The sequence below is a fragment of the Onychostoma macrolepis genome, chromosome 22 (assembly GCF_012432095.1).
Source record: "Onychostoma macrolepis isolate SWU-2019 chromosome 22, ASM1243209v1, whole genome shotgun sequence".
NCBI lineage: Eukaryota > Metazoa > Chordata > Actinopteri > Cypriniformes > Cyprinidae > Onychostoma > Onychostoma macrolepis.
Genome location: NC_081176.1, coordinates 18,611,380 through 18,624,264, shown reverse-complemented (window position 1 = coordinate 18,624,264; position 12,885 = coordinate 18,611,380). Strand labels below are relative to the sequence as shown.

At 31.9% G+C, this 12,885-nt stretch overlaps 1 protein-coding gene across 6 annotated transcripts in view; it reads left to right on the top strand.

The window, feature by feature from the left end:
* patj (PATJ crumbs cell polarity complex component) overlaps window positions 1-12,885 on the top strand; it is a 135,366-nt gene that overhangs the window by 141 nt on the left and 122,340 nt on the right. For 5 of the 6 annotated variants that reach the window (XM_058760166.1, XM_058760165.1, XM_058760164.1 and 2 more), the window contains exons 1-7: window positions 10-222; window positions 565-707; window positions 1,650-1,704; window positions 1,804-1,982; window positions 7,235-7,408; window positions 7,564-7,703; window positions 7,952-8,132. In XM_058760166.1, coding sequence (XP_058616149.1) covers window positions 1,683-1,704; window positions 1,804-1,982; window positions 7,235-7,408; window positions 7,564-7,703; window positions 7,952-8,132 — 696 coding nt within the window. In that variant the 5' untranslated portion in view covers window positions 10-222; window positions 565-707; window positions 1,650-1,682. Of the gene's footprint in view, window positions 1-9; window positions 223-564; window positions 708-1,649; window positions 1,705-1,803; window positions 1,983-7,234; window positions 7,409-7,563; window positions 7,704-7,951; window positions 8,133-12,885 lie in introns of those variants that run through there. The other variant, XM_058760163.1, reaches the window with a different exon arrangement.

The window sequence follows — 12,885 nt, the reverse complement described above, 5'->3', positions numbered from 1 at the left end:
TAAGTCTCTCATAATTCTCTTATTTATCGCCTTTAATTTTATGAATATACTTAATAAAGCCAGATTGTTTGGTTAGAGCAAGTTTGCATTTAAAACCAAGCGTCGGTTCAACTTATTCGCGGTGTTTGATGCTGATAATCAACTTTATAACCGGCTAACTGCGCTAGCCTGTGTCACATAATAGCGTTTGTATTGGGAAGCAGGAGCACGTTTGTGTATGAGGTTGTATTTTCATTCTTCTCAAAGTTATGTTTTATTGTTGATATTTGAAAACAAAGCACGTTTCGATTGATAAATTGATTCTTTAATGTCTTGTTTAGACTGTCAATAAGTTTTTAGAGCACTGATTTCAATGGTGACTCGGTGTTTTACGCGTATGCACCTGTTTGTTTGCGTTTATATCATTTATATTATAGGACATTATATAAATAATGCTTTATTTAAAGAGTAGAAATATAAGCACCTCCTTATTCTTCAGTTACATAATGGTTTCTTTGTTAACTTGTGTTTAAACTTAAATAAAGTTCGCCGAAACTTGAATGATCACGCACTTCCTGGTTCCAGGTGAGGCTCGCGCAGGTGTAAACAGACGAAACAGGACTCAATCTCAGCCCAAAACAACTCTTGAAATGCTGGATTGTGTTTTATGAGGGATTCCAAGTTTTGATTTAACCTCAAGACCAAGTGTATGGACATAAATATTGTAGGTAAGTAAGGCAGATACTCTCACTTTTGTTTAGTTGGCTGCTCACGTGAACAGAAACTACCAAATCTTTATTTAAAAGATATGGTTACAGGTTATAGAAATCGGTACTTGAATCTTATATTAATTTGTTTGATCATATGAAAACAAATGCATGATGTGTGTGTAAATTTAGTAAAACTTCCATCTTTTGATTATTTATGAATTATAACTTGCATGGTTCCCATTTTTATGGAAATTGGGGAAAAAAAGAAAGAAAGGTCAACGTGGAAATTAATAAAACTTATTAAAAAAAAAAAATTATTTTTTAAATCTTGGTTATGAGTTATACTGAATTTGTGTGTGTGTGTAATATGAATATGAAAATGTTTGATTCAGGTCATTAAATTAATATTATTATGTAACACTTTATTTTACAGTGTCCTTGTTACACATTACATGTACTTACTATTGTAATAACAATACATTTTGCATAATTACATGCAAGTAACTCTAAGCCAAACCCTAACCCTAACCATATAATGAGCACATGTGGTTAATAAATATTACTCAGTACTTAAATGTATAATTACACTATAACAAAGACACCTTAAAATAAAGTGTAACCGTTATTATTGCTGACAATAATTATAATAGCAGCGACTATTATAGTTGCATTATTATTATCATTATTATTATTATTATTCTCTACATAACAATTTGGAAACATTAACTGTTTGTTTCCTGTCATCGATTAAATAATAATAATAATATTTCTGCAATTTATATAATTTTTAATGGAAATTACACTCAAAACGAAGAATTTTAATGTATACAATTTCCATAAAATTATTTTAAAAAGCCCAATTAAATTAGTACTAGTAACTTGTCTTCATTGACTAATCAATTCTAAAATCAAATTGAAGCTTTAAAGTGTTTAAAAATCCATTTCCATCTACTTTCACAGGTCAGTCTGCACTGAATTTTCAAGATAACGACAATGTATGAGAACGTACCGACAGGTATCACTCATTTTTGTGATTTTCATCTAAGCAAGCATACTAGCCTATATCTTTAATCCGTCTTTGCATGGTTAATATCTGGATTGTGTGTGTTCTCAGTGTCTGCTTCCGAGCGGCAGCAGGTGCTCCAGGCCTTGGAAAGACTTCAGTCCAAGCTCGTGCAGAGGGAAGAGTGGACCCACAGCGACAGGCTCGGCACGCTGAAGGAAGCCCTGCAGAGTCCTCTGTTCGGCCACATCCTCACCCTGCAGCACTCCGTCAAACAGCTTAAAGACCAGGTGAGACTTCCTCTAAATTAGATATATAGACTTCTTAGCGATAACGCATAAACCTTTTAAAGACAGACTTACTGTGAGCTCTGAAATTAAATGAATGAATTTTTATAATATATATGTTTATGTTATAATTACTACACTTAGGGATGTTCATTTTAACCGGTTAACCGACTGTATAGAATTTTGACCGATTATAACAATCAGTTAAACGGTTTAAAAAGTCATTTATTAATTTTTTTTTTCAGTAGGCCTAATTCATCAAAATATTTTAAAAGGTTTGCTGCATGGTTAAAATACGCTACGCGTATATAAAATTGTGTTTTTAGAGAGAAAAAAAAAAACATAAGTCACATTTTATTATTTTATTCAGAAATAGGCCTAATGCCAAAACATTTACAAACATTATAATAAACACTGTAAACATAGCTAGGCTATTTTATTTCCCCTCACTCCACAACAAATCCTTTCAATTTAACAGTATTTAGAAAAAAACACGAATTAAAAGCTATAGCTATATAAACGGCAAGCCAAAACAAATACATTTAGGCTAAAATGAAACTGAAACCAAAGTTGGGTCTCTCATTCGACAAAATCAAATATTTCCATTTTCGCGATGTGTTTGAATGCCAAAATATTATTTATTAGCCTATGCAGCTACTTAACGGCACAGATTTGACTACATATTTAAACTGAGCAGTGTGTTATTTTCTATATGTTTGACTGACAGTATTTTATTATGATAATGAACAGGCTGCATTGTCAAGGTAGCAAAGCTTAAAGGTCCCCTGAAATGCTTTGAAACACGCAGAGTTATTCTATGTGTTGACGTCATTTGAACTGAAACAGGAAGACAGGGCGGGACATCTCAAGCAGCCCCGCCCCTTTTTAAAATAGCCAATAGCGTTCGTTTATATCACAGCTTGGGCTAAAGCCGTTCAGAGCCGTTGAGCTCCGTAAAGCCGCATTCGACAGGGTATGACAGCCACAATCTCATCCATACTGCTATAAAATATAGCATTCTGTGTAGAATTCAAATAGGTCCGATACGTTTTGTGGTCTGCGCCGACTCGCATGTGATCCGCTCCGTGCTATCGTGTCTCTGGACTGGAGCAGAGTGTGTGCACGGTGCGGTGGTTAGCGTGAAACCAGACTTCTTTTTTTCCTCAATGGAAAGCATATTTACACCGAGTCGTTCCCTGTCCCCTACATAGTGCACTACGTGCCATTCACTGTACAGAAAATACTAATTCTGTGAACAAATGACCTATTTTCAGCCGTGGCTTCAGCGTCTATTTATAGTGCAGGGGGCGGGCGCTTCGCATTCTAGAGAGCATTTGATTGGACAGAAAGTTTGATGAGAAGATGAAGTATGATGTGACGTCAAAAAAAAAAAAGTTGAGCCGTTTTGGCGGAAGTGACGAACTGCAAGCTCTGAATAATGCTTATATCTTCTAAATGCGAATTTTGTCACTGTTTTGGAGCACACTGTAAAAAAAAAAAAAAGTTGGGCCAACTTAAAATTTTAAGGCAGATTTCAGCAGATTTTTGAGTTTGCTCAACTTATTTTTGTGGGAGATTCTCAAATTTTTGTTGTATAAACTTAAAAAGACAAGTTGAGAAAACTCAAAAATCTGCTGAAACTGGTTGCCATAATTTTAAGTTGGCTCAACTTTTCTTCTTTTTTTTTTTTTACAGTGTACAGATAACCTTAAGACTAACATATTGATACTAACACCCAAAAAAACTTCAATTTTGATTTCATGGGACCTTTAACTGTGTGGGCGCATGCGGGTCACAGACACTTATCCTTTATAATTTAATTCAGTTCTAATTTAAAAATATCAGATGTACATTTTCACCAGTTCTGATGCGTGTGCAAAGTTTCATGAATTTTCGAGCATGTTTAGGCCCTCAAAAATGCGATTCATTTTGGAGAAGAAGAAACTCGGGTGCTCGGGCCCTAATAATCTTGTCGGTTAACGAACGTTGGCTGTCGGTTAGGAGAAATAACCCAAATGAACATCCCTAAATACACTATACCGTTCAAAGGTTTGGGGTTGGTAAGGTTTTTAGATGCTTTTGAAAGAAGTCTCTTCTGCTCACCAAGGCTGCATTTATTTGATTAAAAATACAGTAAAATCAGTAATATTGTTAAATATTATTACAATTCAAAAGAACTGATTTCAGTTTGAATATATTTTAAAGTGTCATTTATTTCTGTGATAAAAAGCTGAATTTTCAGCATCATTAATCCAGTCTTCAGTGTCACATGGTCCTTCAGAAGTCATTCTAATATACTGATTTGCTGCTCAAGAAACATTTCTTATTACTATCAATGTAAAAAAAAAAAACGTGCTGTTTAATATTTTTTTGGCAACAATGATAGAGTTTTTTTCATGATCATATGCAATACTTTATGAGATGAGTAGTTTATTCCATCATAAAAAACAGTCTTGAACCTTTTTTTTTCTCTAATTTTCTTTTTTTTTTCAAATAAAAAAAATCAGTTTGTAAATACTTTTTCTTTTTTTTCAATTTTTGTAATAAATATCCCCCCTCCCCCAATAATTTTTTTTATTTTTTTGCTTCAAAATGAGTTTGTAATGTGATTAATTTCAGGTCTGGTTAGTTTGGTTAATGTCTTATAACGTAGTAATTGAATATATTTTTTAAATATCTACGTATATATATATATATATATATATATATATATATATATATATATATATATATATATATATATATATATATATATAGAATACATGGGGAAAAAATTCCATGAATACCTATACAAATAAAAATACGAAAGCCTCAGTAACCCTTTACAGTAACCTTTTATTTGAATTAATATACTTAACAGACCAGTAATTCTGGTATGTTCAAATAAGAAAATGAAAATCAAGATATTTCCAACTATTTAAATTTATTATTGTATATCAAACTAGATTTTTACATTTTTCTGAAGACAAAAAGTGATAGTTGCGTTGGAAATACTTGACGCCATATTGCTAGGGGTTTTTTTTTTTTTGCACTACTAGCTTTTTTTAAATGAACTAATGATCATATAATGGCAGATTTTTGTAAATGTCATTGATGTTGAAAGTTAAATCCAGTTTCAGTGCATTAAAATGGTAAAGAATCTCCAAGGTCAGACAAAGCGCAGTATGTTAATGTGTATTCATAATGCCAGATCAGCATAGAAATCACGACATTAATTTAAACTCAAGAACTTGTTTGTTTGCATCCCATCCCAGCATGCAGGTCGGTGGGCATGTATTTCTTATCCACACACTCGCGATGCTGAAAGTCCCTCGTCCCTATTTGTATTCAGTCTGAGTTTTTATTGACACAAGAAACCTCTTTACAATAAACAATCCGCACACCAAATTAAGATAATGGCAATAACGGAAGCTCGCCTTCATATTCTAAGTGCTAGGAAGGTCAGACGTGCGCCTATGAATGCGTCAGGTGAAAAACCTATCAAGTATGTCGAGGCGGGCAACAGCCGGAGTTTCTATCAAGCCTTAATATCTACTGTCTGAGTTTGAGTAACTGCCTTGTCGGAGATGTATCGATGAAACAGGCTGGAACCTGCTCTGTCAGCCCGGACTAAATAAGCACAAGACTGATAAGTTCCCACAGTAAGAGTCTAAAGGTCATTAATACATTACCTGTTGGGGACTAGCGAATACTGCAGAGGAATGTATTGATTTTTTTTCCCTTTTATTTTTTTCCTTCCTTTCCTCTGCCTGTAGGACATGGCTGTTCCTCTGTGGGCTGTTTTATCTTTTAGATTTACAGAGCATGGTTTATCACATGGTTTTATTTGGACAAGCTGTATGAGTTAATGGTTGATAAACAGTTTATTTGTTTATTTATTTGTTTGTATACTTAAAACGGTCAGGTTTTTGTATACAAATTTGTAAATGGACACAAATTATATTTGTCTGCATAACTAACTTAAACATTCAAGTATCTCAGCAATATGTGGTAATTATTTGGACAAGCTATTTGAACGATAATGCTTGATTCAAAGGCTTTATTTATGAATGTCTGTGTATGTATTTATTTATAACTATCAGGGCCTCTCCATTACATAGTTAAAGAGCTTATTGTGAAACAAATTTGTGAATGGGCACAATTTATATTTGTCTATATAACTACTTTGAAACATTTAAGCATTTAGTCCATCTCATATGATAATAATAATAATAATATTTATTATTATTAAAATGATTTTCAAGCAAATTTTTGTATGTGTCATTGTTTGTGTTATTATAATAATATTTATTTTTAATTGTATTATAAATTTATATATTATGTTTGTTATAATAATTTATAACAAATTTGTAATTTATTATAATATAATTTTAAACAATTTATATTTGTCTAAACATATTTGAAACATTTAAGTATCCACCTCATGCATTTAATAATTATTATTATTATTATTATTAAAATGTATTTCAAACAAGTTCGTAACTAGGCATTATTATTGATGTTGTTTTTGTTGTTATTGGTATAATAATATTTATTATTAATTATAACATTATTATTATTAATTATAACATTATTATTATTAAATATAACATTCGTAATTTGTTATAAATAACATTTTTAAGCAATTTGTATTTTTCTAAACTCATTTGAAACATTTAAGTATCCAACACATGCATTAAATTGTTATCGTTGTTGTTGTTATTATTATTAATTATGATGATGATAATAATAATAACAATAGTAGTAATAATAATAATAATAATAATAATAATAATAATTATTATTATTATTATTATTAAAATGTATTTCAAACACATTCGCAAATAGGCATTATCGTTTTGTTTTTATTGGTATAATAATAATTTATTATTACTTGTGTTATAATATTATTAGTATTAAGTATTATTTATAACAAATTTGTAAAACAGATTTGAAACATTTAAGTACCCAACTCATGCATTAAATTATTATTATTATTATTATTATTATTAAAAGTTTATAAATTGGCATTATTGTTGTTTTTGTTATTTGTAGTATTATTATATTTCAAACTAATTCACATTACAAACAGGCACAATTTATGTTTGTCTAAATAATGAATACGAAACATTTAAGTATTTGGTCTAACACATCCATTCAGTTATTATTATTAATCAATCACACTTATAGTTGTAGTAATAATAATGACTATTATTAGTATTATATTTTATTTTCTGTGTAGCTTTAGAATTGACTTTGTCCTCTCTACTCTGTAGTTAAGCAGCTTGCCTCCGGACACATGCACCGAGTTCAGTTTCTCCAGGAAGGGTCAGCTGATCGTCAGTGCGAGTCGTCCGTCCAGCAGCTTGGGATCCGTGGTGTCCAACGGTACAGCTTCAACTAACGTATCTTCTGAGCAGCTTCAGAGATGGATACATGCAGCGGCAAAGGTGGGATGTATTTTATGTAATTTTTCTTTGGATAAACATTGTTTTATTTACCATGCCAAATATTGAACATAATTTCTACTATGTTTTTGGTTCAGCTTGCGTTGTTTATACAGTTAGTATGAATAATGCATCTTCACTGGATTTTTTTAACCTAGGGAAGAAAGTCAGAGCTCATCAGCCTACAGAAGCCGTTGTCTGGAGGTCTGGGTTTCAGTGTGGTCGGCCTGAGACCAGAGGGGGTCGGCAGTCACGGTGTGTTCGTCAGACAGGTGCAACAAGGGAGCGTCGCAGACAGGTGAGACCGCTCTGGTTATTCAGAAATCCGTCCCTTTTGCTGTACACGCCACATTCTGCAAATATCTTCATGTTGTTTTAGGTCAGTTTCTTTGTTTGGACATTCTGGATACATTTTAATGTTTAAAATAAATGTTTGTTGACAGACCTATTTATGAATTTGTTTACGAAGCTAAAATGTTAATATTAATAACATTTTATCATAATATTTATCACATGGATAATAATAATGATGTTTCTTATCTCCAGGGATGGAAGATTGCAGGAGAACGATCAGATTCTGGCGATTAACGGGATTCCTCTGGATCAGAGCGTGACGCAGCAGCAGGCCATTGCTCTCCTCCAGCAACAGAGAGACCGAGTGGAGCTGGTGGTGGCCAGAGACACTGCGGCCAAACCCCGACTCTCCACATCTGGACCCATTCAGACGGTACGGCTGTTTTAAATGTCACTGCATTGTGGTGTCCACAGTGGTGTCCAGAGATACAAACTTGGACTTTGTATCTCTTATAGTTCTCCAGCAGTTGGGGAAGATACTTTGAAACTGTAGCTTGATGGTTTAAAAAATAAAATATGGCACCTGCTGTGGCACTTGTTGGATGGTAGTAACATCAAACGCCATTGGTTCTCTGTGACTAAACATCATGGCATCAGACGTTACACCGTATTTGATTAGAACTCCAAATTGCAGCCTGTGATCGCTTCAAACTATCTCTGATAGGGGAAAAAAAGCTTTTTCTGTTCCTCAGAAAAAATAACAGCATTTAGGTTTGAAACGACGAGAAGAAGCATGATCCATTAGGTTAATAGTTGTATTAGCTGTTTCAAAATTCTGAATTTATATCCCGCAATTCTTTTTTTTTTTTTTTCATTATTACTTGTTGTTATCTCCCAATTTTGTATCTTGCAATTCTGAAAAAAAGTGTGCAGTGTGAGATTAAAGTCACATTTAGGTTTTCATTTTATTTTTCCATTATGGAAAAAAAAAAAAAAAACAATTGTCCGAAATCTCAGAATTGCGAAAAGTTCTTAGTTAAGAGTTTATATCTTGCAATTCTGACTTTTTTCTCTCAGTTCTGAGTGAATTGCATTTTATTTGTGATATAAAATAGCAGTTGCCTTTTTTATTTTTTTGTTTATTTTATTTATTTATTTTTATTCAGTGGCGGGAACATATCATCACGATATGAGTAATTTTATTTCATGGTAGCTATATATACACATACATATACATATATATATATATATATATATATATATATATATATATATGTATATCACAATATAGTTATTTTTGCTTTAAATAAGGTCTTTATGATATCAGAATTTTGATACCATAGAAATTTCATAATTCTTGTTACCCATGTCAATATCACAAAAAAACTAATACTAGCCTAAATTAAAAAAAAAAAAAAAAATACTCAAGCTCACTGAAGACAAGTAAACAGTCAGCGATTTAAATTAGAATAAGAAAAGAGCAATAGGCCAAAAAAAAAAAAAACTACAGTAGAACAAATAAATGTATAAAAACATTGCATATTCTTTACTGTGTAAATTAAATATATATTTCCTCTTATTAAAGTTACAAAAGTGAAGAGCTTTGAGAGATTTTCTCTTGTTTTGTTGTTTGATAACAGGAACTACAGACAGCAGGAATATTAGACTGCTGTCACTTTAAGAGCTGCCCGGATTCAATATACTGTTACATATGTGTTTTCTTTCTCAGCTGTTTGCTTTCACTTAAGACCTTAATTACTGTTTACGAGGATACTTGCAAAGATTTGCAACACATTTTGACACATACAAGTGTGTGTATTTAACTGCTCAAGGCCTATAAAGCGGCAAAAATAACTCCCAGTACGCAGTAAAAACACGTGCAAACAATACATTTCCATAACCATGTAGCACAGCAACTTCACATGAGCGTGTAACCGCGATAGATACGATAGTCCAAAAACCTCTACCAGTTGACAAATTTCTACCGGTTAATCATGCCTATCGGTATATCGCCCACCCCGAAAGTAGCATAAATACTTACAAACATGCTATTAGTATTAGCAGTAACTAATTTAATTTCTTTTGGTAGTGTTTCATGTACATTTTTAAACTTAAGTGCAGATGTCATTTTTGGCTCTGACATGGTTTTCAAGTTTAATATTACCTGCCCAATATTTCCTAAGGCCTAACAAACTGAGCTTAGTTTATATTGATGTTTTAATTTTGACCAGATACACAAACATATACAAATGATCAAATCCAGTGACAGAAATTATAACAAATTGCTTAAGGATCTTGATTTAACCTGCCTGAGCTGCAAACAGCAATTCAGCCTGAACTAAGACTATATTTATTTGTCCTGTTCCCATTGTTATAATGGGATCCTCAGGAAAAATACAGCCCTTAAAACATCCTGTTATAATCTGAACGTGTCTAAACCAAAAACAGAAGGAGAACAAAATGCGCAAACTTTCTCAGGTTCATCTGAAAGACCTTTGTACCACCGAAAGAAATAAACTCGGAAGAGGAAGAAAATGAGGCTGGAAAGACCAACAGCCAGTAGATGAACTGCATTAACCTAAGCCTTCAACAATAAACACAACGCTTCCCTCTCGTCTACTTTAATTAAGTACCCAACCGCTCTCAAATTAACGGCGAATACACGCAGCGAGTTCCTCTTGCTGGAAAAATGACAGTAGTTTTGATTTGGTCTTCACATTGCAAGCAAGTTTGTGTATTTCTGCTCTGTTGATGCTTATTTTTTCGATTTGAAATGTTTAATATCCTTAATTCGGGACCATGTCCTGCGTATCATAGCCAGACTTTGGTTTAATTCGTGTGCTGTTCCATTTCAGAGTTGTGCTTAATGGAGCAAAAGTCTGGTTTTCATTTGATTGCTTGTTGCCTAGCCAAACTCTCTGTCACCAGATGTCAACAAAGTAGTCAGTGCCGCTGAACTTGTTTATAAGTCAGATTAAGTGTCTGTTTGTTGCGCTCTATAAAATAAAATAGATTTTATCGCAAACATGACTCAACACCACAAACGCAAGAGGCAATAGTGTGTACAGAAGGCTTTGCCAAGATGTGATACTGACGATTATTGTGATCCAAGATTGTAAGTCAACCAATTTTTTTTACCCAAAAATTTCATCAGGGGAAAAAAAAATTATTCTTAAACTTTTTAAAACATATAATAATGATAATAATAATAATAATAATAATAATAATTTTAGTAGTATTTATACCAGTGTCAGTTTAACTCTCAATTTTCAAGTTTTGTTCAAGATTTTAAATTGATTGTCAGCCCTAATTTAGACCGGCCAATTAGTAGTTTGTTTTTACTGTAATAATTTAAATATTTACATTTTTAAATAAATTATTCATGTATTTAAGTTAATATATTTAGTATTGCAAATAATTGCAATTAATGATTAATATAGTATTAGTATTTGTACACATTTAATTTATGCTAATTAGAAAAATGCTAATTTAGTTTTTAATGTAATATTTAAATATGCTTGTTTTTATATTAAAAATTTAAATAAATTAGATTTGTTTAGACAAATATTTAGAATTGTGAATTTGTGTGATTAATATGATTAATTCTATTACACTTTTATTAATTTACCATTTTTAATCGTCAGCCCTATTTTATCTTGTTTGTAGAAATCCCACATTTAATTTATGCTCTTTTCAAAATATAATTTTGTTCCATTTAATGTACAATTTTTAAGAATTATATATATATATATATATATATATATATATATATTCTTTTAAAGAAAAGTTAAAAACTTTATATATTTAGAAACGTGATTTTATATACATATATATTTATTGTGACTTAATATAATTTTTTTTTTGTGTGACCTGGATGTGTTTTCATTTTTTTTTAATTTTTTTTTATACTGATATATATTGATTTATATATTGATTACAGTGATTTACAAATGTGAATATTGTGATTTAAATATGTTTTTCTTTTTTTGGTGACATGGACATGTTTTCCTGAGATTCACCCTTGTTTTTTTTTTATTATTATTATTTTTTTATGATCAACATTTTTATTCAGATTTAGTTTCACATCAGAAGTACATATCACAATTCACAGTTCAAAAGAACAATGTTCAAACAGATGCCATGAAGCCGTCCACTTGTACCAAAGGAGAGGAAGAAAAATAGAAGAAATAGAGATTCACCCTTGTTGATCATGTAAAATTTAAGCCGTTATTACTTAACTACAAACACATTGTTTCTTTATTACGTTTAAATACCTGTCAATCTGAGACTTGGGAATTACTAATGTCAATCATCATATGTCGGCTTAAAAGCTTCGCAATGAAGACGTCACTCCGCAAGCATGTATTATGTCCTCTTGCTAACCCCATATTCAAACAGACCCCCACCTTCCCTTCCATTTCAATCTATTCTCTTATCGTTTAAAGCTGAGAAAATATTTATCTATTTAAGATTGTTAGGACCCCAAGGGATCACCGCTCCATTCCTTAAATGGAGGGGAGCAGGAGCAAATGTAGCTGAGGTATATTTTCCCCACTTCCCCTGCCCTTCTATCTCTCTGTAGACCCAGACCTCTGAAGCCCTTGAAAATGTCTTGAATCCTAATCATACTCCATTGGAAAGTTTCATGCAGGCATGACTTGTGTTGCACTGCTCCGGGATTCCCACTCCTGGAGGAATAACATCCAAGCCTTTTCCCAACGGAGATGTTTGCTGCCTCCCACAATGGCATTCTCATTAACCATCGCTAATGTATATATGTTTATGTAAGCTTCGGCCTGAAGGAAATACGGCTGTTTGTGGAAAGAAATATAGCTGTATTTGTTGGGTTTGGGTCATCAGTGTTTGCTGTGTTTGAATCCTCTAACAGATTTATTATAGGATTGCCAGGCATGTTCAAAGGAATAGCAAACTTTGAGTCTTTTTGCAGAAGCATAATTATTTAAATGGTTTTGTGTGTTTTGTTTTGCATTTATTTTTTATTATTACTATTTTGCATTTTATTAGTAGTTTTTTTTGTTTTGTATATCGTTTCTTTTTGTTATGTTTATTTTATTTTTATTTTGAGGTTTTATTTTGTTTATTTTTGCATTCTATTTTTAGTTTTTTTGCATTTTATGTAGTTTTATTTTATTTGTTTGGTATTTTTTCAGTTTTTTTGTTTGTTT